Source organism: Chelon labrosus (assembly GCF_963514085.1).
Source record: "Chelon labrosus genome assembly, chromosome: 21".
NCBI classification, from domain to species: domain Eukaryota; kingdom Metazoa; phylum Chordata; class Actinopteri; order Mugiliformes; family Mugilidae; genus Chelon; species Chelon labrosus.
Window position 1 is genome coordinate 2,969,409 of NC_140354.1, and position 26,976 is coordinate 2,996,384.

Sequence of the window (26,976 nt, forward strand, 5' to 3'; positions counted from 1 at the left end):
AAGCAGGACAATATGATTAAAAATGGCAACAAGGACAAATGCTTTAGGGATTGTTGTGCTTTCAGGCATATCATCTGAGAGAGTATGTGCTATACAGGCAAAACAGGCAAAGGGCAGGCAATCAAAATTTCTGGCATTTCTATAAGGACTGAAACATCTCAGATCAATGTATAGGTTGGAAAAAAGGTAAAAAGATCAAAGTGGATAAAGCGGAAGCAGAACTATACTTTTTATCCCATGTACCCTTCTTTTTGCCCAAATATGGTGCTCTGCATTGCCAATAATGCAAATCGAACAGCAACAAAATCCAACAAAGTCTGACACAAGGGACATGTGGCAGTTTATACAACACAATACATTTCCCTCTAGAATCATAAAAGGCTGTAACCATTGACACCTTCCCACTCCTGGCTCATTCGGCGTTAATTCAACATAACTACTATTCAAACAATGTCAAACCATTAACGTCTGAGTGTTTTACGGGAATAAGGCTAAGGAAACACTTTATGAACAATTGTCTTCTTCCCTGAAACAATGAGACAAAGTTGTTGGTATAACGTCACTACTCTCAAATGATATCCTGTCATTTCTGGTACAAAAAAGCGCCATGTTAAAATGCACCTGTATATCTGGGTATGTTGTGTCACACAGAGCAAATATGTGTTTCTCAGCCAGATGTGGAGGTTTTTCAACTGAGGTCACCATCTGCTCTGTGAGCTTTACCTCTCCCCTTCGGATTGTCGTCATTCAGTGACTTACCAAATCCAGTCTTTTTAGGTCATATTTCAACGCTTCCTCTTGTGTAAAGAGGAAATGTTACAGAACATTGATTTCTGCTACACAGCTTCCTGTTGTCTATTTCTAATGGTACCACACAGTCAATGAAAGAAACATTTTCATTTATTTAAAAAATATTTTAATGCACCATTAATAAAGGGTCCAACGCATTAATACAAGAGAAATATTGCAAATAATATTAAAATAATCATCAAATTAAAAGGAAAAACAATAAAAAATAAATGAATGGAAGGTATGTACATGTTTCCTCCTCATGGAGAGAGGAAAAGGAACAACATATTTACAACTTGGAATCTGTGTGTTTCTACGAGAAACAAACACCTCTACAATATTTACATGTACTTCTTAGTTTTTTTTCCTTTCATCTTTTTATCCTGTAGTAAAGAGAGTTGCTTTGAACTGAAAGGCTTTCATAGCAACAAGAAATATCTTACATATTTTCCTGTTTGGGAGGGAACAAAAAAGTAAAAGAAGTCTAGTGAAGTCCAACATCTGAGTTAAACTTTGGACGGCCATAGCCATTTGAAAAATAGGGACAAACAAGGGTCACAGACATCCCTCTGTCCGTAGCAAATCAGATAGCTGCTGAAGTTAATCTATCTGGCAGGCAAACAGACATTTTTCGTCCAACTGCATCGCAAACAGTTCGTAAAGAGGACATGTGTTTGCCTTAAAATGATACAGAGATGTTTCATATGGGGAACAACTACACAGGCAGACAAAACGGCAAAATAACATTTCCTAAACTAAACATTTGAAGAAACCTGACCTAATCAAACAAATGTGCCTTTTAAAAACATCTGTAACACACAGAAGGACTAAGTTAAACACTGACGACACATTATTACTAGGACCTGCAGGAGTTTGGTGGTTACCATTACAGAAAAAAGAACTTGCAGAAAATGTTTTGCCAGCTGCTCAAATAGGAATCTAACACATTTGCTTGTTGGAACAAAATATGACAATTGCAAAGAAAAGTTCTTTTGAGACCTTTGGTTGACTTAGGTGACAGTTGCAAATGTACTGACAATGACAGCTAAGCCAAGCATCATTGATCACATTCTCGCTTGCGTACTTAAGAACTTGAAAACTATATTTATGAAGGGATATGTAAAAAAGGAATTTGTAGAAAGTCTTCATGCCAATTGTTGTACATTTTGAGAAGGTGCAAAAAAATCAAAAGTTAAAAGTTCAACATCCAAATTTTGGACGGCCATTGCCATATTGAAAACAAAACATGAGCACATCATGGAAGGAACAACAACTACACAGACAGAGAGAGCCTCCTAAACAAATGCTCAAGGAATTCTCCACACCAGACCTTTTGTTGACTTCAGTCGCTGATATACATGCCTTTAACAACCAGTGCATTACAAGCAGACAATGGCTGAGGCAAACATCATTGTTAACAGGAGGAGAACCAGACAGTACACCTTCAAAAGGGACAGATATGGGCAGGGTATGCTCTCATCTGCCTGAAAGGTAGCAAAGATGAGCACACATATAAATAGTTAAAAGCAAATACATCAGTGTCCATAACGGTGGGGAGAAAGCAATAGAATTAAAATAGTTTCTTTAAAAAAAAAAAAAAAAAAAAAAAGTTGTGATGATAATGCAGGCAAAATTTCGCAGCCATGTAAGAAAATAATGCATCTGAAACTTAACACATATTTCCAAGGTGGGTTACTCCAATCCAGAGATATAATTATGACAAATCAGGAGAGTAACACAGAGCAGAGAGGGAAACAACAGTTTTATAGGGCTGGTGAATCAAAGCCACTGAGGACAGTGGTGGGTACACTGGAGCTCATTTCACTGTAAGTTACTTACAGCTAATGCAACTAAGTAACGATACCATTAATAACAGCAACAGTAATATTATTATATAATACTATGAAATGAAAAAAAAAAAAAAAGCTTCAAAACAACCCTCACTCTTGAAAATTTGCATAACTTAAGACCAAATTGATTGAATTTTGTTGTCTTAAAAGTGCGCCTAACATGCGCTTTTAAAAACCCTGAATTTGTCTGGTATTCCTGTGCGTCTGTGTGCGTATCTTTAAGGGAGAGTAGGTGAAGGAGGGGTTTGACAGTAGAGGAGTTATCCCAGATTATGTGAGCTGATGCAGTGACAAACTGTGTTTTTTTGTTTCAGTATTGTCTTCAGATGGATGTTAGCAAGGAAATAGTTCAGCAGCTTGCCTGGAACATAATACCCAGTCAAGTCCAACAATACTGACACAGAGGAGATAATGCTGAAGGCCTCCTCCAATATTCACATGCCAGAGTACACAAACTCATCACACACTGGCTTGTGGACCTGCACAGTGAATGAAAAGTGTGAGTGAAAAGTGCGAGTGTGTGCGTCTCTGTTTCCTAAGAAGTGTGAGCACAGCTGAGGGGGCATCTGGAGGAGCAACAGGGGATATTAGAGGGTGGCTTTGTTTCGACTTACACTGAGGAGGGTGAACTGGGGGTTCGCCCAGGTGGCCGTTAGCAAGTGAAGGAGAGAAGTTCACTCACTAGTTGAGTGTCCCACGGCAGTTCTCTGTTCCACACAGGCAAGGAATCTTGTTCTCCTCCAGAGGGAATTTATAGTCGTAGGTGATCTCTTCGTTGACGGCAATGGCCTGCTTCGAGTAGATCACGATCTTTTTCTGGGACTCTATGGTGATAACCTTGGCGTAGCAGTTTGGCTAAAGGGAGAAAGCAATAATTGACTGATGGGCAACGGCTCCAAAAATGAACATCAAGTGAATTAGTCTTAGTGTAAAACATGTGAAATTTGGATGAGTGTTTGTGGAGGGTATCCAGACTCACAGTGCAGCAGTGGTTGATGAACCGGGCCAGGTTGCCACACTTGGTGGCATCAATAATTGTGTCGTGGTCCACTCTGAACAAGTAGCTGCTCCCGATGCCTTGCTGTGCGTATCGCTTCTCTCGATTGTCAGCAACCATCTGGTCACACAACATAAATAAACATTTGCTCACTGACACCATACTGACACTAAACCCACCACAACATACAGGTATCATACATATCTGAAAAGTTGCACACATAAGTATATTTCATCATTTCATTTTGATTACAATGCACCAGTAAAACTACATGGCCTGCCTGGATCACCACTCCTTCCACAAAGAAGAGAAAGTTGTACCTGTCTGATGTTTTGACCCACATACTCAATGACCATCTCGTCAGCAGCAATGGGCTCCATGGCAAACAGACCCCATTCGTGGATCCTGCTACGCCCAAAACGAAGCTTCTTCTTTCGGAACTGCATCAGAACAGACAGAACTCAGTTTATAATAGTCTTGGTACACATTTTAAAGCCTGTGTGTTCTTATATGAAGGGGGAGGTTGGATCTTTGTCTGAAGCTGCAAAAGATTTATAACTTAAACACTACTTTTACATTTCATGTAACTTAGTATAAAAAGCAAGCCACGTGTGACATAACTTGGTGTGTCCGATTCAAGTGATTCAGCTATGCACGCCATCACTCTGAACTTATCACAGTTCCAGTGAAAACACCACCACCTTATAACTTGACCACCGCCCTTTTTAGGTTGTTGTTGAAAAAAAGGGGAACATGAAGCTCAGTTTCTTGTATGTTCATCACAGAGTTAGCCTTGTGTCTGCGACCTTTGCTTTGCGCAGACAATGGAATAGGGTGTCACAAGTCGCCTCTGTCAAAGCAAAACTAAAAGGCAGCCACATCTTTCATTAACATTCTAAACTCGTATTTACACAGGATAACTTGTACTCCAACAAGTTATCCTGTCTAAATAAAATTAACGTTAATGCAAAAGTATGCAAAGATGTGACATCTTTGCATACTCCAATATTAGGACATTTCTGAGATGTTGTATGCAGAGTTCTCAAAACTCTGAAAGGCCTGCATATAAACAGTGACAACTATTATGTACAATATTCATTCTCTGCAATGGCTTATCCACTGGAGGGTGGTGGGGGGGTTGCAGCCTATCCCAGCTGTCATTGGGCAAGAGGCGCGGTACACCCTAGACCGGTCGCCAGTCTATCTCAGGGCTTACACAGAGAGGCAGACAACCATTCACACTCACCTGTAGACCTACAGCCAATTTAGAATCACCAACTAACCTAATGAGCATGTCTTTGGATGTTTAGAGGAAGCCATATACACACACACAGCACGGCTGTTAGAGGCTGTACCTTGAGCTGGTTGAGTTTGAGTAGGTCAGAGTCCATGACAGCTGTGGTGCCGATGACAGTGAGGAGGCGGCGCTGCTCTGAACGTCTCTCTGATAGCACTCGATTAACTCCCTGGCAGGAAACAGACATGAAAGAGCTTTACAAGGTGTTAAAGGCACAATATGACTTCATCGCATGGCCTTGAGATGCAGTGGACTGATGCACCTTGACCTGAATTTGCAACATGTCATGTCAGTGTGAAGCTCATTTTGAAGCAAATGAATGAGAGCTCAGATAAGACTGGAATGTTATGCAAGGACTAAGTTTCTCTTCTATTCCTAAATGGTATGCTCAACTAAATTTAGGTAAAACCATTTGAATACTGCTTACAGTGCATTATGAGGCATTACAAAACTAACAAGGAATAAAAATTAGGAATTTTATTTGTAATATCCACTCAGCAATTATTATGTCTCTAAATTGAACAAACCTTTATAAACTCTACAAAGGACTCATACAACTAAACGACGAACGTAAAACCATAAAGAAAAGTAAAATGTATGCAAACATTTCAAGTGGTCATTTAGAAGATAAGAAAGATTCATAATCATTGTTAGTTTCTCAAGCACATTACTTTAAAACCAAGTACCGTAGTTCCGTCTTCCATAGGGAGCATGCTAACTTGCCTTATTTGAAGTCTCGTTTAAAGCTAACATTACTCATACATTATCCAACAAATGACTCTCCAAAACCAACAATGGTAATCTATCCTACTAGCAGATATAACCTGCCAACCACTGATAGCAAGTGACTCGTGACTTGTTTGTAACAGTATAAAGACAAATATGATCCTCGTGATAAAAATCCCTATACACTTCATCAATAAAACATGATGGTTTACAACAGATGCAGAAAGGTGAGTTTGGCTGTAGCTAGCAGCACTTTCACCAAGTCACAAAAGCCAATCAGGTAGACTTAGGCAGGTGCAGACTGAACAGCTGCTGTAAAAGGCTGCTGACACTTCAAAGCCGCTGGGTCACTGTGCCCAACACATCAAAGATGCTGAGTGATGTGGTGTCCAGTTACAGCTCATTTTATGCTGAGTCTGTGACTCTGTAGCATTAACTAAGAAGATGGGAACAAAGCTAAAGCTATAGATAAAAAAACAAAAAACACAACTCTGAGTTGAATATAAAGAAACATATTTTTCTCCACGGTGATAATGAAACACAATACAGCCAGAATGGAAAACACATCACTGGCAAATTCAAACTTTGCATGGCAACACAACACAGTTATGTTGATTTTCCGCTCATAACCAAGAAGCATGTTCCTATCTTCCCTAACCTGGCAGTGTGTCAAGAATAACTGACTCCACATGTGAGAGAGTGTGTGTCATATAAAGGTTTCAATTCCCGATGTGACCCAAAACCTTACTCGTCAGCATTTATACGCGAGGTATATATATATATATATATATATATATATATATATATATATATATATATATATATATATATATATACACACCCACACACCCACACACCCACACACACACACACAGGAGGAAAATAAATGCTAAACATATCAGTGAGCAAAATTAAGATTTGTGCTAAAAAAAAGTAGAATATTTGAACACAACAAAGAATAACTTTAAAGAATTACAAAATATATGCAAGACTTTGTAATAATTTCCAGGATTTAAATAAAAAAAAAAAGAAGTTAGTGAAGCTCAACATGCAACAATTTCAGATCCATAAAATTAGGATTGGATTTCAGAATAAATGGTAGTTATTGTTAGAGACTTATTAGAGTTATTAGAATCTAATTTAACCTCTACCATCTTTAAGTGTGTGGTGTCTTCATGCCAAAGGTCATGCTCCCTAATGCCTTCAAGTCACAGATTTGAAACGACGATGAAACGAATTTGTCCAGAACTGACTGTAACAGCAAATAGTTTCAAAATGAAATCTCCAAAACCCCCAGAATTTCATCACAGGATCTGTGATGAAGGTAACTCTGCAACTGCTGATGTCCCACTGTATTTACAAATTGAGATTTCACAGATTTGAACCATGAGTGTGGCCATGCCCATGACCATTCGGAATAATGTGGTCTGGAGGACAACATTTTCAGCAAAAGAACCGTACGAACCCTAAACAAACAAACAAAAAAAAGGTGGTTGAATCATTGTGTACTGGGGTTGCTTCCAGAGAGCTGAAATGGCCAGAACTGAGTATCACTGAAATGCTGCGGGAAATTGACACAGCAAACATGCATGAAATTGAGGGCTTAGCATTACTTTGTTTGCTAATATTCAAAATATCTGTTTGAAGTAATCCAGCTGGAGGAAGGAAGCTAGTGATATTTTCGAAGCCTTGAGGACAATATATCGTTACAAAATGTCTAGTGAAATAGTCAGGAGGGAAGGTTTGTTTTAACACGAGTAGGAGAATGCCAATGAACTTATGGCAATGTGTTTGTGCGTATAAACTCTCCGGTGAATTTTTTTTTTAAATTAGCTTATATAAACCTGTCAGCCAGTACATGTATCAGGCTATAATTAATATTAAAACTGATATTACATAGAATGATTACCCTTTTTATTGTTCAATCTGCTTTTCTTGGTACTTCACTACACAATATATTATTGTATTAATGCACAAATGACAACTTAAATCAATCTGCTGCATAGTTGTTTTATCATTGTGCTTGGAAAGGCTGTATCATTATATCATACATCCACCTTTCTTCAGTATCATTTGGGAATCCTTACTTCAATGAAACTGCATTTCATCTGAGCCAAATGACTGCAGGCAAACCGTACTTGTTTCCCTTCCAATTAAATTCCTATGGGGTATTATCAAAGGTTACATAAACTTTTTTGCTTACTGTAAGATTGTTCAGTGAGGCAGTGGAGACCTGGAATGTATCATTTATTTCCAAACTCTGGAACCATGTTAAAATTCTTTGTAGACCTGATTCAGTGCATTTTCCTCATCGTCACCTGCACCATCATTTTATAATGTTCTCTCAATGTAAAAGCCATAAAAGTTGGACAATGCAAAACAGGCCTTCCAATCTCATCATCAAGACCAAGATTGATACACAATGCTCTCCTTTATAGACTATTCATGTGCTGTTGGAGTTGATTGGGTTAAATAAATGCAAACACAGTGCAATTTAACAGACAAATTAAAATCAAATGTTTGAGTCTGCCTACCGAGGTATCGACATTCTCCACCTCCCGTATGACCTGCTCGGGCAGGTCCAGGTCCAGGTAGACGTCCTTCTCCTTGCGGCTGATGGCATAGTAGCCTTCACTCCTCGCACAACCGGTTACGTGTTCACGGAGCTGTCCATCAACAGTCTTCTTTTTACGACGGGGGTTTGGCAAATTGGTTAGTGCAGATCAAAGGTCAAGGACAATAGCAGACCCAAACAATGAAACAATCAAAGATAAAAAACTGTACCGATTTAAAAAATTAAAACACAAAAGCACATTATGTTACTGCGGTGAAAAGTAACCCGATTCCCAGACAGAGTAAGGGCAAAAGGTAGTCACTAAAAAGGATATCAGTATGGCTGACCCAGTGAGTGTCATTGAGCCAGTCAGAGCTGTGGTCATCCTGTAGCAGCTTCTCATACGTCTTCTTCAACAACATCAAGTCTTCACCATCGAGACCAGAGTTCCAGATATCATACAGGATGGTCATCTGCTCAAATTCACTGCGATTGTCAAACTTCACGGCTGATGGCTCTGGCACTGGAACAGGTTTCGGCCGGTGCTGGGACGATGTCACCCCTGCCTCCTGCAGAAAGAGGCGCTCACTCTTCCTCACCTCTTCAACCACCTCATCTTCTGTGTCTGAGCTGGACAGCTCCCCAGACTCGAGCTCCTCCACGTCCACATCTTCTTCAGCATCTGAGTCCTGTGAAAGAAAATATTACCCATTGTCACCATACAATTTGTGCATATATACAGATCACTATTTTTTGTTAACTACAACTAAAATTTTTACAGAGCAACAACCACTGGTGTAGTTCTACTAGCCTGGATGCAAGCCTGACTTCCCCCACCACAAAATTAGTGTGGTGGTTGGTCTGGAAACACACCCCCATAATGAAATCCAAATAGCATGTTACCAGACTCATATTCTGATAAGAATCATGTCTGCCTATCCCAGACTTGGTCTACACAGAAATGACATGAAATATTTAATGAACTAGCCAACTTTTTGGACCATTACATGTTAACTAAACTGTGTATATGATATGAGATGCCTTGGGATCAGTCTGACTCAGTTCAAGCCTTGGGATCAGTCTGACTCAGTTCAAGTGATTACAATGACTGATTGTGACACAATAACATAAGCACAGGAACGTCAACACTTTACGCGTACTGCAAAGCACATGGCTAACCTTAGCTATAAGTAACACTGAGAGGTATTAGTAGGTCTGTGCTGACAGCATCAGTGACTTTGATCTTGCCATTTTTTTTTACCTGGGGAAAAACCTGAACAACATGTATCAAGATACATCACCTTTGTGTCACCACTACAGAGAACTAAACTTAACCAGATAAAAAAACTAAACCAGATATAATTGTGACTGTTGACACACTGTTTATGATCAAGACTTCACAAACATTTACGGGAAGAAACCATCTCACACACCTCCAGTTTTCGTTTCCTCTGCTTCTTGCTTGGCTGCTCCTTCTGCTTTTTGGTGTGGTGAACCTCAAGGTTTTCTTTGTCTTTCCTCCTCCTCTTTTTGCTCTTGTCCTGTTCAAGTTCGAAACCTTTGCCAATCATGTTCTTCTTCTTTGATGACGGAGATACAGCTGCAACCTGGCCCGTACTGTCAGAGTCACATAGTACACCCACTGTAGACATATATTCTCCTGTATCTCCCCTTGATGGTAGTGCTTCTCCAATGACCTCCTCTGGTGCTTCAAGCACCCCAGAAATAGTGTTGAGGTCTGCTGGGAGCAAGACGGAAGAATCTTGTCTGGACAAAGTCCTTTTGCTACCAGATGGTGTTGGGAGAATAGGTGGTTTGCAGTAGTTGTGCTCCATGAAGACAATTACACCTTCTGGGCTCAAAATCCGGGCCAACGACTCTGGAGAGAAGAGGTCATCTTCCATCTTCTGCTCCTCTGCTTCATCAGATGTCTCCGTCTCTTCTGAGTCAGCAGCATCAGGATCCATTTTCAAGGCTACGTCAGCCAACACAGACAAGTCAGTGGTTGAAGCAGAGGCCAGCTGAAGGAGGCTGGATGCTCCCAGCTGCTCTCTGAGCCTCAACCTCTGCTCACTTTCGTCCTCATCCTCATCTTCCTCTTTGAGGGAGTGATAGGACGAAGCAGAAAAGCTGGGTGTCCGAGGTCTGCCTCTGGACCGTTTGTTGACAGGTGGTGCAGGGGCCTCCTCAAAGGCCATCCTACACATAGAGGCATGGTCCAATGGCAGGTTCTGTACAGTGCGACATACCATGACAGGAGGAGCGGGAGATTTGGGAGAATCTTTTCCTGCAACCTTTTTGCCAGGGGATTTGACAGGGGTGGTCTGAGGAGAAACAGGGTGTCCTTTTTTCCACTCCTCAGAATCTTGGGTTCGTCCAGATGGAGGCACAATGAGGGCATTACCTTCACCAGGTTTTGAGGCAAAGGGGAGCAGCTGGATGCCCTGACTGGGACGAGCGGAGGGTGTTGGGGTAGCAGTGACGGGAGAGTCTGGAAGCCTGCCAGAGAGGAGAGGAGATTCACCCGCCATTTGTGATGAAGATGGAGATAATGGTGCTGTTGGCAGTTGCATTTTGCCATCGTTCTCCTCTGTAGAGAATGAGACAGTCTTCCTGCGTTTTTTGAGAGGGGGCACAAGAACAATAGGGGACGAAGGACGTGGGTATGGTGGTGATGGCGGATGCCTGGTAGATGGTGCTGATGTATCTGTCTTGCTGTCCTTTGAAACACCTGAGAGAACAAGAATAAGTTTTAATTTTTATTGTCATTGTCAGCTCTCTGGTTCAGCAGTACAAAAATAAAAACTATAGCAGTAATACAAGAAAATCTAAATGACAGTTTTGAAAAACTGACTAAATCTAAACATAATTTGCCATTTTTGTTTCATAGAATGTTAATAAACTAAAAACATTATGAACTCAAAAATTCAGTCAAAATCTTCTCTTTATCTTATCTGTGCCTGTTGGTGGTGTGCATTTGTTAGCGATCTTGACTAACCTGTTTTGACTCCTGCCTTTGGAAAAGCATGATTTTCCCTGAGAAAAACAGAACAAAAATTCAGTGTTGGAAGACAAACAGAAGCGCAATGATAAAAATCGTAGCATTCAGTTATATAATGTTGACACAATGAAATTCTCAGGAGAGCTCCACTGTGGCACTGATCAAATGGAATATAGACAAAACATAAAATTACAAATGTAATACCGATTTTCCTCCTTTTCAGTTGTGCTGTCCATGGTTGACTCATCCATGGTGTCTGGCCCTTCGCTCTCAGCCCGATCTCCTTCCTCCTCATCCTCATCCTCAGAGGAGGATGAAGATGAAGATGCTGAAGAGGAAGACCCTTCAGAGGATGAGGAGAGGCTCTCATCATCACTTTCGGCACTAAGAGCATCATCTAAACAAGCAAGAAAATCATGTCAATGACAAGTTAAACTAAAGTAAACATACAGACATGAAGACATAGTAATGTTGCTTTACCATCAGACTCCTTTTCACTTTCCTCTTCCTCATCATCCTATGCATAAAAAAAGGGTTGTTAATACAACGTCAAATGATCACAGTGAAATACTGCCATCTAGCTAACAACGCAAATGACAGCATGATTTTGATAAAATCTATTAATATCAAACTGTAATACTAAACACATAATGTTACATCTAATAGGAAGCACAATTGTTTAAAGTGTTATTTTATATAATGCACTTTCATGAATAATTTAAAAAAAGGTTTCCATATAACTAATTTATGCAGAGTGATAACTTGTAATTGTCCTTAAATGTTTTACTTGATTAATTTAAAAGCAAAAAAAGACAATAAAAATTTAAAAGCACCTTTTCAGTCGAGGAGCCATCAGAGGTTTCCTCTCCCTCACTGTCAAGCTCCCACGGTTTACGATTTCTTGGTTTCTTTTTCCTCCTCTTGTTGTCCCTTTCTGCTCCATGCCTATCTGCCTCTGGCATTCTCCCATCAGCAGCTGGAGCAAAGACACAAGTTTAGGAGTTATATGCAAAATGCCAATATAGACAACCCTTCCTAAAAAAATGTTTGACATGTGCAGAGGATACCTTCATCATCCTCATCTGGTGGCGTTGAGGGTCGCGGCCTTTTCATGTCTCCCTGTTCAAGTTCCTGAGGTTCTTTCCTTTTCACCTGCACAATTGGACACCAAAATTCGTTTAAAAACAATGAGACACATCCAAGAATGTATTTCAATAGTTGTGGCTGTTTTACATGTTTGGTATAAGCTTTTATCAAAAACTCTGACACAACACCAAACAACAGTGCCCTAATCTTTTTTGTGCTTAACCAAAATCCACACAAATAATGTTCATATTAGATGAACTACACTGGACTGTTAACATTATCACAAGGTCAAAAAAAACAAAAGAACTTGAATCCAAGACTACGGTCGAGAAACTACTTTGAATGCTTAAATCCCAAAGCATGTAGTAATGATGATGCATTTCTTGGAAAATGCAAATTACATTAATATACATAGAGCAGTAAATCATGTTTCTGTATTTACAGTCAGAGCTGTCAAACATCGTGCCACATATGAGCATTGCTTTTACCTTGAAGGAGGGCAGCCGTACTGCTCCACGTAGAGAAAAGCCCTCCATGCCCCCACTTTTTGCCCAATCCACAAGAGACATCAGGGGTTCCCGTGGACGGTTGACCTTTTCCTCTTTTTTCTCTTCATCGCGTAAAGCAGACACCCCCCTCACCATTGTCTGGAAGGGCTGGAAAAGAAAAAAATATTCATGATTTAAAAAGGTCAATCACATGTCCCTGGTCTTTCTTTTTCCCTCTATTGTTTAGTCCCTCTTTAATATAGCTTCGTGACATGGCTCTGCTATTGAAAATGAGGAAGCCAAGGTAAACTGCCATGAGATAAGAGTATCATCTTTGGTAGCACTCCCTTGCTAGTTACAAGAGAGATAATAGTAATTGTGTTTTTTTTTTTTAGACCTGAACAGAAAAAAAAAAAAAAACACAATTACTGCAGCATTTCTTACCTTAGCCTTGGTCTCTTTCCTCTCCCACCACTCATCAAAGGTGGCAAAGGCTACGTTCTCGACCATTTTGCGGTTCAGGTCCCTCTGCATGATGTTTTTCATTTCCTGTATCAGAGTGGCCAGCACCATCTGCACTGTGGCCTCATGCGGATTCTCAGCCAGCATTGGCATCTCTTCCCCTGGTGCCCTGTACTCACCTCCATCCCCTGGCAGCATGGTGCCATAGTCAGGTGGGGGCATGTAGGAGGGGTAGTGTGGAGGTAAAACATGTGGTGGCCAGCCACTGTGGGGAGGTGGGATGCTATGGTGTGGAGGGGGTGGTATTTGTGTGCTGTGGGGGTCAGGGTAGGCATAAGGAATATGGGGGGGCATGTAACGGTGATCTTGGTCATAATGTGAGCCTCCCCCACTGCCCTCTTGGTCCATGTAGGCGTGGTGTGTGTGAGGTGGTGGCATCGAGTGGAGATGGTACGAAGTGTAGTCCGCAGTAGCTGCCTCACCTGGCCCTGGGGTGCCATTGGATGAAGACATGCGAAGCTGGTGTAGGCGACTTAGCATGTGCGTCTGCATTTGGAAGGACATAGGGGTTCCACCACTGTACTGGTTCATCAGTTCCATAGAAGTGGCATAGTCATACATGTGGTGGGGCATGGGGGGAGGATACTCAGGGTGCAGCTCCATGTGGGGAAGTGGAGGAATTCCTGGTGGAGGAGGGGGCTGGAGGGAATAACCAGGTGGAGGTGGAGGAGGCAAATGAGGAGGGTAAGAGGGCATGGGAGGGTGTAAGGAGGTGCCAAAGTGCTGTGCAGAGTCAGAGATGGGTGGGGGTGAAGATGAGGGGTCTGTCGTTTGCGAAGGCATGGCAGCCTGAGATGAGGATGGTGAGGATCCTGAGGCGCCTGATTGCTGATGGGTGGTCACTGTTGTTATGGCGGTTGTATCCTCCTCCTCGTCCGAAATCTCCATGTCTTCCCCTGAGGAATGAGGGGAGGCCTGCAGAAAAAAAGTTTACCGTTTGAGAAAACAAACATGTGTTGAAGCACCATCCAAAGTTGAATGTGGGGCAACAGCAATATGCAGTAAGTAAAATAACAATAAAATAAAAAATAAAAGATGCATTAACTGTACCCAGGATGTAAATAATATTACTGTTTGTGTGTGTGTGTGTAAAATATAGTTTCCTACTGTTCCTATCCTTCGTTTGCTCATATACATTAATTTGTGCTGTGCACTTTTAATAACTGTTTAAAAGAAAAAGGGTAATACTGAGCATAAATCACTGATTATACCTGACTCTGCCCATTATAAGGTGGCGTGTGTGCGCCTGTCCTGCTCCGTGCATCAGCAGACCCAGCCTTTGACGACTCTTCCTGCAAAGCTCCAGTCTCAGCCAGGTCCACCTGGGGCTGGGGTTCCTCTGAGGGCAGGATGTGGGGAGAGTAAGTGGAAGAGGGTGGTGTTGCCGCTGTTAGTACTGTGGGACTATTCCTACTCTCTCTTCCTTTTCCCCGTTTCCGTCCTCTGTGGCCATCTCTGTCTCTTTCTCCTTTCTTCCTATGTTCCTTCTCCCCGCTGTCTCCTACCTGTTCTCGCTCCCCTGTTACATCACCTGACCCACCTCTTCGCTCTGCTCCATCCGCACTTCTGCCCCTCTGCTTCTCCTCTTTCCTATCGTCCTCATCTTCCTCATCAGAAGCAAGAAAAGAAAATTTTGCCTTTTGTTCCTTTAGGAGCATCTCTATACGAGAGTCAAGACTGCTGCTGTGGTAGACAAATGGTAAACTCTCATTGGTGGAATCTGGCTCTGGAGAGGAAGAGTCCCGCTGAGGAGGTGGTGGGGAACTGGAGGAGGAGGGTAAATGGTGGGGAATGGAGGTAGAGGAGGGGGAGTTAGAGGAAGAGGCAACAGAGGGGTGGGGCGGGGAGGAAGGTGGGGGTGTCTTGGGCGGGGCAGGTGGGGTGCTCGGACGGCGTTTGGGCTTTGTCCACTGCTCTTCATGGGCAGGACCATCCTGATTGAAATCCAGTGTTCCAAGTGTCTCAGCTACAGCTGCTGCAATAACAGAGGCTGGCGGGAGTGGAGGTGGCGGTGGAGGAGGTGGGGGCAGAGCACTGTGGTGACCAGCATGGTAGTCTTTGTCAGCACCGACTGAAGGCAGCGAGCCCCTCTCTGTGAGACTTGTGCCTCCTAGACGGGTGGAAACGTCCAACCCTTGAGAAGGGGCTGGGGCAGGCTCTTTGGAGGAGTACGCAGAATAAGATGACGGTGGAGGAGACATGCTGTTAGAAGAAGAGCGGTAAGAGTTGGAATTGTATCTGGGATCAGAACTGTTGGAGTAATCACTGTCTCTATCCCTTTCTCTATCTCTGTCTCGATCTTTGTCTCTCTCCCTGTCCCGGTCATGGCTGCTTCTTCTGCGGCTGCTGCTGCCATGGTGGTTGTGAGAATGGTGGTGGTTGCGGTGTCTCTGGTGACTGTGGTCACCTGACCGGGAGCCCAGGCTGTCCCGCCTGTACCCCCTGTCATCCCTGCGATCTGAATGGTGGTGGGAGTGATGGGAATGGTACTTCGAGGAAGAGTTTGTCTCTGGCTGGTGATGGTAAGAAGACCTTCTGGAACCAATTCCTCCTGGTCCATAGCGCCCCCCTAAGTCTCTGTCACGGTCCCTGTCTGATATTGGGGGCTGATCATATTGATTGGCATGGGGTGGTGGAGGCATTGCGGAGTGGTGTGCCATGTGTGGTCCAGGTCCTCCAACACTAGGGTAGGGGGGGTAGCATGGTGGCTCATTGGGACGGTATGATGCAGTTGGGGGGTACATAGGACGACCTCTGTGGTATACTGAAGGTTCCTGTGCATCGTCAGAGTAGCGAGACACTTTGTATCCTCCGACAGTAGAGGAGACAGCAGAAGATGAAGATGAGGAAGGTAACATATCCTGGGGAGGGTAGCCGCTCCCCAAATTGCCACTACTGTAGCCAGTATGCCTGCCACAGAGAAATGAGGGAGAGTAAATTATTATTTAGAAGTAGCACTGATAACCATGATGCAGTTTTGTATCTGAATTTTAATCATGATAATAAAAGCATAAATTATAAAATTTATGTCAACAATAAATATGTTAATAATAATTACTTACCTGCCACCCGTGTAGCCCGAATCTTGTGAGAAAGGAGTCCCAGATCTGGAGCTGTAAGGCGTTCCTCCACCACCCTGAGATGAAACAGAGGAGCCTGGGGTGTAGGGGCCTGACATAGAGGAGGGAGGTGTGTCCAGACGCTGATCACCAAAGCCAGTTTCTGCAGAAGATGGTGTGATGTTTCCAGATGTGAGGGCCTGGACTCCGGCGGCCAAAACCGCAAGCTCACTGGAAAGCCTCCGCCTGATTTCTGATGGCTATGCAGGCAAGCATATATGAGAATTTAGAAAACAAAATTTTTTTCAACTAAACATATGACACAGATTGTGTGTAATTAATAATACTAAAAAAGCACTCATGTACATGTTAATACTCATTCAACATAAACTGGGGATGATTGTGTAACTAACGAGACAATTATGTTGCAATAATACCGTGTCAGGCTGGGGCTGTGATGGGGCCTGAGGCTGGACCCTGTCTGTCAAAGCTTTGCCTCCCAGGGGCACAGTCTGAGGAGTGTAGGACCCATTTACTATCAGGTCATAATACTTCTGCCTCTGCTGGCCTGAATAAAACATAACAACAAAAGTGAGAGAAGGATGAATGCAGGCATTGACATAAACCCAAAACAACGTGTTTTAAACCCTATTAGGTTTAGCTGCCTAAAACAAGAGGTAGCTAATGTTTTTTTCTTATTTGCCTGTTGCTCAATTAACAGGTCTTATAAACTGAAACAGATTTAAGCTCAAATCTTGCTAGGGCAAGGAACCAACAGTTCACTTTTGTTTGTTTATTGATGCAGATAATGAAACTGCAATTATTGGAAAAAAATCTTTCAGTATTTGCTAACAAATCACAGTGTTCTTAACAATGAGCTGGTATGTCATTTGAATATGATTTACCATTGTGAAAAACACAAAATTGCTTTATATGCACATATTTTACTTCAATTTGTTTAAATGGGTGAAATACAGTTTTACACAAAGTATTACATTGTCATACTGAGTTAATATTCAAAACTGAACTGATTTAACATGACTGTTTGGAGTATCACTGTAATATCTTATGTCAACAAGCTCAAATGTTATGGACGCCTCACAGGTAGTGTTTGTCTTACCTTTTATATCCAGCTGGGCATGAATGATGTTACCCATGACAGAAGTATTGTGCAGAGACTTGACTGTGTCCTTGGCTCCTCTGGTGCTCGTGAACAATACTCTGGCCAGGCCCAAGTGCTTCCTGGTCTTGGGGTGGAACAAGATCTCCATCTCTTCAACCTCACCAAACTTGGCACACATTTCTGCCAAGAAGGGCTCCTTGATGTTGTCATTGAGTCTAGCAAAGGTCACCTCCTTGAGGGGTATGGGACCCACATAGAATTCATCAAGCTGTAGTAAAAAAAAAAATTAAAAGATTAGGGAGAAAGATGGAGCCATTCCAATACAAATGACTTGTGAAATGTGTGAATGGACTGCTGAGCAACGTTTCTCACCTTAAACTTCGGCACTGGAAGGGACAGTTCTGTATATCTGGACCATAGTCTACGGGGTCTAGGGTCCCGGAGTTCACCCACAGGAGGAAAACCGGAGTCCTGGAAAAAATAAACAGGTTGCAAATCAAAGATACAATTTTGCAGTCACCTACATTATAAAGATAAAAATTGAATATTCACTCACTGGCACACTGAAATGCACTCCATCATATCTGTAGATTTTCTGAGTGACCCGCCTAATGGCTGGATCCTGGACGAGTTTGTAGCTCTTCCACTGCAAACTGACAGCTTTTTGTGTTTCTGGCCCACTGTCTGGATCCATCCTACAACTAAATGGAAAAAGAAAAACCCTTATTATAGGCAGTGTAGTCAATGCTGTTAAGGACAAAAATCACATCAGAAACATCACCGCGGTAAACGAGGATTTACCAAAGTAAACTGATCTGAAATGCTGCAGTAATTCCAGAATCAGTGTACCTGGACGCTGACAGCAGACACACTCTATGGTAACGGAACCATGAGCTGCGTCACATCAGTTAGCCAAAGATGAACTTTAAGACCACCGACTGTTACATGTTATAATTTGTTAAAGCAGAAGACAAAATTAACGAATGTTAGAATAATAACCGAGACGTATTCAGTTCCCGTTAAGATGCTTCGTGCTGTCAAAACAATGACCAGCCTTACGTCACTGAACAGATAGTTCGGCTAGCAACCTGCTATTAGCAAAGGCTAACGTGCACCAACAAAATGCAAAGAAACTGTCATTTCCGGCGTCAAGAGGACTTTCTCGTTAAATGCAATTGATTCGGGTTCCGAAATATTCCATAAGAATATCGTTACTGACTGCTCACGAGTCAGATAACGTTAGCTAATGTTAAATTACTTGTGCCTTGACGCTTTGGCTAGGGTAAGTTAATGCTACCGTTGGCTAATGCTAACTAGCAAGTACACAGTAAAAACTCTACTCTTGTCGACTCTCAGCCCAGCGACACTACTTCAATGGAGGCATTCGTATTGTGCGCTCATATTAGAGACTCTACTGACTTCTTTTGCCTTTCGTTGGCTTAATTCAGGCCCCACCTCTTCAAGACCTACTGCCCGCTCATCCGAAAGTGGCAACCCGCCGCTACAGTGTAGGCAGCTACAGCCAGGCCCGGGAGACGAACAAGAAAAACACAGAGTCCCTAACAGACACGGGACATCTCCGATCCAGCATTAAGGCAAAACTGACGAGCTAAAACGATACCGCTACCGTTCCGATAGTTAGACAAGACAGCAACACGCCACTTCGAGCGACGAAGCCATTGTTTTCTCTTTAAAATCCATATATTGTTAAGAGAGCGGCCATCGCGTAACCAACCTGAAAGCCTCGCCTGTTCTCCATCAGTTTTGCAAGTGCAGTCTACGATTGCTGGTCGGCACTTTCTTCACATCCGGATACTGAACATAAAAAATTACAGGACATCAGCTCGTTATGAAATATGGCAGGTATATTAGAATACAATTATTTTCATGAGCTCGTTTATTATATATTATTTATTGTCAAGTTTTTACGTTTCAAAAATATGTTTGAATCTGCTTGTATAATCCCAAGTATATGAAGCGCCCCCTTAAGGCTAAACGTTGAAATCCCAGCTCACTCAAAAAAGTTAACATTTTATCACGTTTTTGCACGTCTAATAATTTGAATACAACACACTTGACTACGTGAATAATTTGGTACATTGCTAAGTGGATTGTAAAAAGTCCACAGTCATATTCTAACAGTACTTGCTGCAGGAACTTATTCAGATATTATCACCATGTAAAAATAGCTGATAACCAGGCCACAAAAATTTAACAAAGGCATTTACTATCTTTTATCTACTATTTAGTATCAAAAGTAAAACTTGTCAGTAAAGGAAAATACTATATACAGCAGCTGTAGTTAAATATTGTTAAATATACTGTTAAAACAACACACTGATCAATTATCACAGCAGACTGCCTGTTCCACATAGTGTCCCATGAAAAATTAACAATATGAATGCTTTGCTGAAGAGGTTTCCAAGCAATTCGGAATTGAATTTGAAAATTCAAATGGCACAGAATAGAGGTAATTGAAAAAAAATGCATCCATATGAATCTAAAAACTGAAAAAGTACTTGTCAGAACTTGGAATAAGCAGTTTTGTATTGACTTACAGAATTTTACCAATTATAAACAATTATAAACAACTTGAATCAGCAAACCTGAGTAAACACAAACCTTAAACTTTGCTATAGTCTAAACATCAATAAACCCTCCTTTCATGGAGGTTATGATGTTCATTTGATGAAACCGTTTTAGAGAGAAGTTGATTTGACAGACTACGCTGATCAGTCTCAACATTAAAACCACTGAGAGGAGAAGTGAATAACATTGATCATCTTGGGACAATTCAATGTTCTGTTGGGAAACTATTGGACCTGGCATTCATGTGGATGTTACTAAGACATGTACCACCCGCTAGATCCCAAACTGATCAAGTATCTGTGGGATGATCCACAGAGCCCCCTCCCCTCAACCCATAGGGACCCAAAGGCCCCCACTAAGAGCGTTCTGTTGCCAGACACCACAGGACACCCTCAGAAGGCCCATGTCCATTCTCTGATGAGTCACAGCTGTTTTGGAGGCACAAGGGAGACCTACACAATATTAGGAAGGTGGTCATAATGTTATGTCTAGTCACTGCACGCGTGACTGCTTTTAATTATGGGCTTCATTCAGGTTCTCACTTGTCACTCTGGCATACATACTTTTGACAACAGTAGAAAAATACAATCAAAATAATTATTGCACATTGGGAAAAAATAGATATCACTTAACGAAGTAGACACAAATTACTCAACTAAAAATAAACATAACCTTCATGACACCAGGATTTATTGCATGACTGGGTTGTAAATAAGCGTAATACATTGTTTCTTGTTAACTTCTGGGACTGTACTTGAAGTTTTTCATGGCTAATAATAAGTGTTCTTGGATTTTTCAAATGGTAATCACAAGTTTCCTCATATCCAGAAAACAGTCTTCTGTTCAGAAAGCATAAATATATCGATTTCAGTGTGTTGAGAGGACCACACTGATGTAACAAAATCTAGTTCAGACTGCTGACACAATCTACAAGTTAAATTTAGCATGAAGCCTCCCCCATTCTGGTGCCCGTTATAGACCCTCACTCTTTCAACTACCAACATCAGGAAGTCTGTACCAGTTTGCATATCTTACACTGTTTTATGACAGACAGACTATCACTATCAATTGCCTTGTAATAATTTCCAACATTACCATTAAAAACAACACAGAAACAGTTTTCTAGATTCCAGTGCATTTTATTATGTTTGCTCAGACAATGATTAGAAACAACCTGCAAGAAATCAATCCCGTAGCATATATAAATTAAAAATGTATTGATATCATTTAAGATTATATTAATGCTAATATAATTCCAATGAAACTGCAGCATTGTTTTCATTCCCTTAAAAATGTGGCTCAGTACCACCAAATAGTGTGTTCTTTACCAGCGAATTAGGTTAAAAAGCTCAGTGAGAGAGTACAACTTTCAGATAGAACTTTGATTCAATTTAAAGACAAATCCTGGCGTGAAGAGTAGTGAAAGATACCACTCATTAAGGTTCAGCCAGGTCATATGGAGCAGGTGGCGACACAAACAGCTTGACACACCCAGAGGCACAGGATGTCGGTTTAGAGCTGTGATAGATTGTGAGACAGAGCTGTGGACTGTGGTGAGAGAAGATGGAGGAAAACTGAGCTGTGCACTGCTTTCATGTGTGCTTGTCTCCCACTTTCACTGTGGTGATCTCTCACATGGCTTTGACTTTGATCTGCTTCATCTTCATCTGCTTCTTCTCAATCTTCTTCTGCTCACGACGCTGGGCGGCTTCCTGTGTATGAACAAGTTTTATTCAAAATAGGTTAGCTTAGCATGAAAAAAAGAACAACTAGCCTGCGCTATAGTAACAAAATGTTCACCTCACCTTAGTCATTAAGTAACGATTTGCCCGGTTTAGGGGAATAACATAATAGATTATTTAATGGCTGCAAGCAGTTGCTAGGCATGCAGCAGAGACTGTAGTCACTTGGTTAGTTAGAGACTCAGTTACTCAAAACACTCAGTTAAACAACAACAAGTTGTTTTTGTAGAGATTAAAGATTCAAACTAGATCCTCATCTTTGGAGAGAGACAACTAGCCTTTTCACCCCATTTTCAGTTTTTAATGCAATGCCAAGCTAACTAGCTTCACTCACTGTTCACACATAAGAGCTGTATATAAATTACCACAGTCTTGATTTAAAATGTCATTTATGTTGGAGATTTTGGGCAGAATTTTCCATTTCAGACCTCCAGCCGACGTTGTCTCTCAGGGTCCTCCTCATTCATGATCCTCTCCTTCTCCGCTCTCTTCTTCTCCTCACGCCGGGTCTGAGCTGCCTCCTGGCGCTGAGCGTGAGTCTGCTTCAGGAAGTTCTCCTCCACGCGGGCCCGGTTTCTGTCAGCTTTCTGTTTGCCCTGAATGTACAAAGAGGACAAATTAGGTTTTGCTTTAAAAGCTTAGATTCCAGTGTATCACATAGAGGCCACACTGGGCGCACTTATACTCACCTCTCTGTTGAGACGGAGCTTCTTGACTTTATCGATGCTGTAGATCACCATGTTCATGAGAGGAAGCAGAGTGTCCATGTCTTTGGGAGAGGTGTTGCCCATTCCAGGCACTACAGACACAAAAAAATCCATGAACACAAATGCATCGTTAAAATCCTATCCGTATTTATTTCCAGAGTTTTGGGAAACAAAATGCTCACCATTAAATGTAAACAGCAGCGTCTTCTTGGTCTCAGGCAGCTTTAAGGGCTGACCCTCCCTGAAAAACAACATAAGAATGATTAAAAACACAAAATACTAACTCCTCAGATTAAAGACTAAAGACAGAAAGCTTAAATACTTACTCTTGCATAACTTTTGGACCAGAAAATTGGTCCGAGAAATGGATGGACTCAATCTTGTCAGCATGGTTGGTGATATAGTGCACCATCTAAAAATACAAAGAGTTCCATTGAAAGACTGGAGGGGGGGGAAAGCTGAACAACATGTGCAGTATTCAGAGGCTCTGCAGTCCCTTTTACCGTTGATACTGTAAGTGATGAGAGCATACACCACACTGTACCTTGTTGTCCATCACCCCATCCGTGACCTCGCCCATCTCACTAAGAATAGCCAGGGAGTCTGGGAGGCCATACTTGGCCCCAGACTTCGGCTTGTCGCCACAGAACTCACTCTGTGGACAAAGGCCACAGGTTAATACTGACAGAGACATCGGAATAAAAAGTGTGCGTGTATAAACATTATGAACAGAGACTCCAAATAAATGAGTAATTTGTGGGAGATATTTACCAAGTCCTGCATCTCCTTCTGAAGCCGGGCCATGGCCTTCTTGGTGCCCACAGCAAACACAAAAGTATCCATGTCCTCATCATTGAGGGTGACTTTTATTTGCTAAAAGCAAACACAATGCTGATTAGACTGTGCATCCACAACGCCACTCCAGGAAGACTCATTTAAACAGCTACCCGACAGATACGTACCACTTGGTCACAGGCGGGCCTCATCATCCTGGCCAGAACGTTGAGCAGATCCTGCCTCTTCAGAAACTGCAACAGCCAACAAATATATCAGACGGTCATATATTTAGAAAATGAATAAACACACCAAAGACATCCATGTCATAACACGCCGCGCATACCTTGAGCTGGATCAGCATGCCTTCACAGCACACACGTCCAGAGCACCACAGGTTGTAGATGTGCTCATTTTCCTGATTGAGCTTCCCAGTGCTCACTGCCTCTTTACTGGTGCCATCATCACCTAGATATACAAATTACTGACAATTAAACACAACATCTACAGTCATCATGCTGGCTGTTTCCCATTAGATCCAGAGAAGAAGCTCAAGCACACATAGTGGATATTTCATACTCTGCTGCTATATAAACAGAGACATGAAAGAACTCACCCACTAGTGCAAAGTTGCTCTCTAAAAGCTCTCTGTGCGAGTTGAACCAGGCGTGAGCAAGGCGACTGTTTTTGTTCTTGCCAATGATGTAGTTCATGATGTAGGCCAACAGACCGGTCACCATCAGGATCTCCATGTAGTAACTTTCCCAGCTGTTCTGAAGGTGTGCAGGAACCTGAAGAGAAATGAGACAACAGAACTTGTCAATGTTCTCTGATGACACAGACGACAATATAGCCGCAATAAGACAGTATCAGCCTACATCACTTATAAAGTTAACTCTAATTAGTATTAGTGTGGCTGAAACAGTTAGGCTAAAGGCAAAGAGCTGCTAAATGCTACAATTTTAGTGTTGCCATTGTTGGGCTTCCATGAGAACAATCTATGCAAATTTAATTTAAGTCCTTTAAGCACCAGAGAACAGTAGAGCAATCTGCAATTCTAATTTGCCAATGCAGTGGCCTCCTGCAGTTGCAACTGTTTTAATTATAATGACAACACACATTATTATGTTGCCTTGAACAAAAAGCTCTCTTATGCATTCAGCAGAAATCATGCGCACATTCAGAGTCTGCACAGATCGCACATAGCAGATAAAGTTATTGCAGATTGGCTCCTGAGAAAATTTTGGCAATATGCCCGTCTTACCGTGTGGATTATAAGGGGGTCCTTCATGGAGTGGCCTGTCTTCTCTATGTCTCCAATCCCCTCAAACTCTTCCTGGTCATATTTGCTGTACATGTCTTGATCCTGTGGAAATATTAAATTGAATTGGCTTGGCTTAAATCAGTATGATAGCATTAGTAATTAAATACATTTCATGACGGAAACTGTGCGCCAAATGTTAAGATATAATACAAGGGGATGTACCTGTGTGTCTGGATCCTCAAAATCCTGGCCATCCTCCAGCTCCACCGTAGCTTCATCTTCGTCTTCGTCTTCTTCAGGCTGCGAGGACGAGGAGGCGCGTGGCGGAGGGGCCGTTTCTGCTTCAGCTGCGCCATCGTCCTCGTTCATGTCCTCAAACTCAGCAAAGTCATTGTCATCAAAGTCAGCCAGGTCCTCCCCGTCATCAAACTCATCATTGTAACGTCCCCTGGAGACGGGAATGGCCAGGAGGAGCAGCAGCGTGGTTATCAGGAGATACACACCTCGCATGATGACACCTGCATTGAAGTGAGGTAAAGAATATTGAAGCAACGGACAGGAAAATAAGTGTACAGGCTGCCTGTCTACAGACACACATAGTGAAGGAAAATCATACAGACCCTCACTTACACAAGAAGAACACTAAGAATTCAAATTAGTTCGGACATTCATCGTTTAGAAAGTATTTATTAAACCTTACTGATGACTGGGAGTAACAGTAGTCTGAAACCAGAAAGTAATCCTATGCTCACACCGTGGATATTCACGTGACAAACCCCAAAGGAGGAAAAGTCCCCATGGACCGAGACCCACTAAGTAAACACAACTAAGAAAGGCAACTCAGTATATCAGCATTGGTTGGCAATGCTTTAAGTCTCCTAGTACGCTCCTGATTTTTTAGCTGTTTCGCTACAGCAAAGCAAGATTTTAGTAACATAATGTGCTCAAGCTCATACAAACTTACAACCTGTATGTGTCTGGATCAACCTGAGAGCTCGCTAACTTTAGCCAACCATTGCGACACACTTGCTCTCAGGCTAAAATAACTGACTGAGTTTTACTTTATATTTTGTCATTCGAGTGAGAATTACCCATTTGAAATGAATTACTGACAGGTGTAGGATTAAACCACAAGCCGAGTAATCACATCCCCCAACCCATCCCCCAGCTCTCACTCACTTGATCGTTAGCTGTTAGCAAATCTGCATTAGCATGCTAAAATTGGCTAACTAGCATGGGACCTTGTTGCTAGCAAACAACCAATTATCCAAACGAAAGCTGCCCGTTTTCTCGTTGACAAATGCCAAGGGGATTATTCTTATTATATAAAACAAATGAGCAAAGTGAATACGCAGCTTACCTGGAGACTACTTATGACAATAAACCAAACGCTTGTTGAGGTTAAGTAGCCCGAACTGTCCTTGTAGTGATGTGATGTTACGCCTGAAGCAGGAGGCTACCGATACACGGACGTCCTTTCAAAGCAAAAGTATCGCGACAGGATGAAGTGACACGATCTGTGTTTTTTGTTACGTTTCTCTTTAATTTAAACTCGTTATTTTGGATGTTTTACATGTCATACTTACTAAAAATCACATCTATGTTTCACCAAATTCACCTGAAAACTAAAATGCACAAAAAGTCAAACACATTTTTAAGTCAAACACACGAGGTTATATTGCCCCCTGTTGGCCACAATAAGTAGCTACAGTCATATATTTTTTAAAACGTTTTATTTTGAATAACCAAACCGGAAACTCGGTACTTCGGTGTAGTGTCTAATTTGATGGATGCCGTTACATACAGTGATCACTAGATGGCGGAAATGGTGACAATTGTAGTTACAAAAATACAGACAGACGAGCTCGTATGTGTTATCTGTTGCTATGCGTGTGTTTCATTTAGTTAGAATAACAACACTGACGTTAAATGTCAAAATGTCCCTTCTTTACTATCAGATCGATTGGATAAATTAATTCACACAACAATTGTGTGTTTCTCCTTCAAAAACAAACTGCCGTGGTTAATGAGTATTTGGGCCGTCTTGTGGTCACTGTAAGTAACTACAACACTTTAAAACAGGGTTAGATTTCCGGTTTAAACAAAACATCAGAATAAAGTAAACTACACAAACGGTCATTTATGTGCCGTAATATCACTTACAATTTTATTTACTTAAAGATATGTTACCTTGTGACGTTATTTTAAATGAATCCACTGTAGAATCAATAAATAAAAACTGAACTGATTAAACGCAGAAATAAAAAATAAAAAAAACGACACACAGACAATAATTTAAAAATGTAAAAAATAAACACAAGTTAAAGCTGAGAATATATAACATTTATAAAAATATAAACTTAGCCTGAAGACTCTGAACCATTCATGGACAATATTTCTGACACAAA

The 26,976-nt window shown here is 41.6% G+C and overlaps 2 protein-coding genes across 3 annotated transcripts; both read right to left on the reverse strand.

Moving 5' to 3' along the window:
* Nucleotides 1-795: 795 nt before the first annotated feature.
* setd1a (SET domain containing 1A, histone lysine methyltransferase) lies at nt 796-19,324 on the reverse strand. Of its 2 annotated transcripts, none has more exons than XM_084570861.1 (21): nt 18,912-19,324; nt 18,049-18,193; nt 17,865-17,963; nt 17,490-17,760; nt 16,807-16,937; nt 16,373-16,629; nt 14,522-16,220; nt 13,233-14,225; nt 12,789-12,956; nt 12,282-12,366; nt 12,048-12,190; nt 11,695-11,731; nt 11,419-11,611; nt 11,212-11,249; nt 9,647-10,944; nt 8,548-8,902; nt 8,194-8,375; nt 4,992-5,102; nt 3,957-4,076; nt 3,619-3,756; nt 796-3,494 (listed from the first exon to the last, which is right to left on the reverse strand). In XM_084570861.1, exons 2-21 carry the CDS (start codon nt 18,184-18,186, stop codon nt 3,321-3,323), a joined length of 6,630 nt encoding a protein of 2,209 aa, XP_084426987.1. In that variant the 5' UTR covers nt 18,187-18,193; nt 18,912-19,324; the 3' UTR covers nt 796-3,320. The 2 variants fall into 2 exon arrangements, with proteins under 2 accessions (XP_084426987.1, XP_084426986.1); XM_084570860.1 differs by having other exon boundaries at nt 19,228-19,240.
* A 1,856-nt stretch (nt 19,325-21,180) lies between these two features.
* Nucleotides 21,181-26,143, reverse strand: ccdc47 (coiled-coil domain containing 47). The gene is made up of 13 exons (XM_084571134.1): nt 25,929-26,143; nt 24,791-25,086; nt 24,569-24,670; nt 23,921-24,095; nt 23,651-23,772; nt 23,493-23,558; nt 23,302-23,403; nt 23,075-23,185; nt 22,857-22,942; nt 22,713-22,771; nt 22,513-22,622; nt 22,252-22,419; nt 21,181-21,793 (listed from the first exon to the last, which is right to left on the reverse strand). The coding sequence occupies exons 2-13, from the start codon at nt 25,076-25,078 to the stop codon at nt 21,713-21,715; spliced, it is 1,470 nt and encodes a 489-aa protein (XP_084427260.1). The 5' UTR covers nt 25,079-25,086; nt 25,929-26,143; the 3' UTR covers nt 21,181-21,712.
* Between the last annotated feature and the right edge of the window lie 833 nt (nt 26,144-26,976).

Bases quoted from the DNA above. Each gene is read 5' to 3' on its own strand.
- setd1a (XM_084570861.1), bottom strand. From the start codon at position 18,186: ATGGATCCAGACAGTGGGCCAGAAACACAAAAAGCTGTCAGTTTGCAG. The intron at 8,376-8,547 runs ATATCCTTTTTA...TTTGATCTGCAC, and splicing joins TCACTGGGTCAGCCATACTG to TAACCAATTTGCCAAACCCC. The intron at 3,495-3,618 runs GTGAGTCTGGAT...TTCTCCCTTTAG, and splicing joins TCATCAACCACTGCTGCACT to CCAAACTGCTACGCCAAGGT.
- ccdc47 (XM_084571134.1), bottom strand. From the start codon at position 25,078: ATGCGAGGTGTGTATCTCCTGATAACCACGCTGCTGCTCCTCCTGGCC. The intron at 24,671-24,790 runs GTACATCCCCTT...ATATTTCCACAG, and splicing joins TTGAGGATCCAGACACACAG to GATCAAGACATGTACAGCAA. The intron at 22,420-22,512 runs GTGAGTATAAGT...TTGTACATTCAG, and splicing joins AGCTCCGTCTCAACAGAGAG to GGCAAACAGAAAGCTGACAG.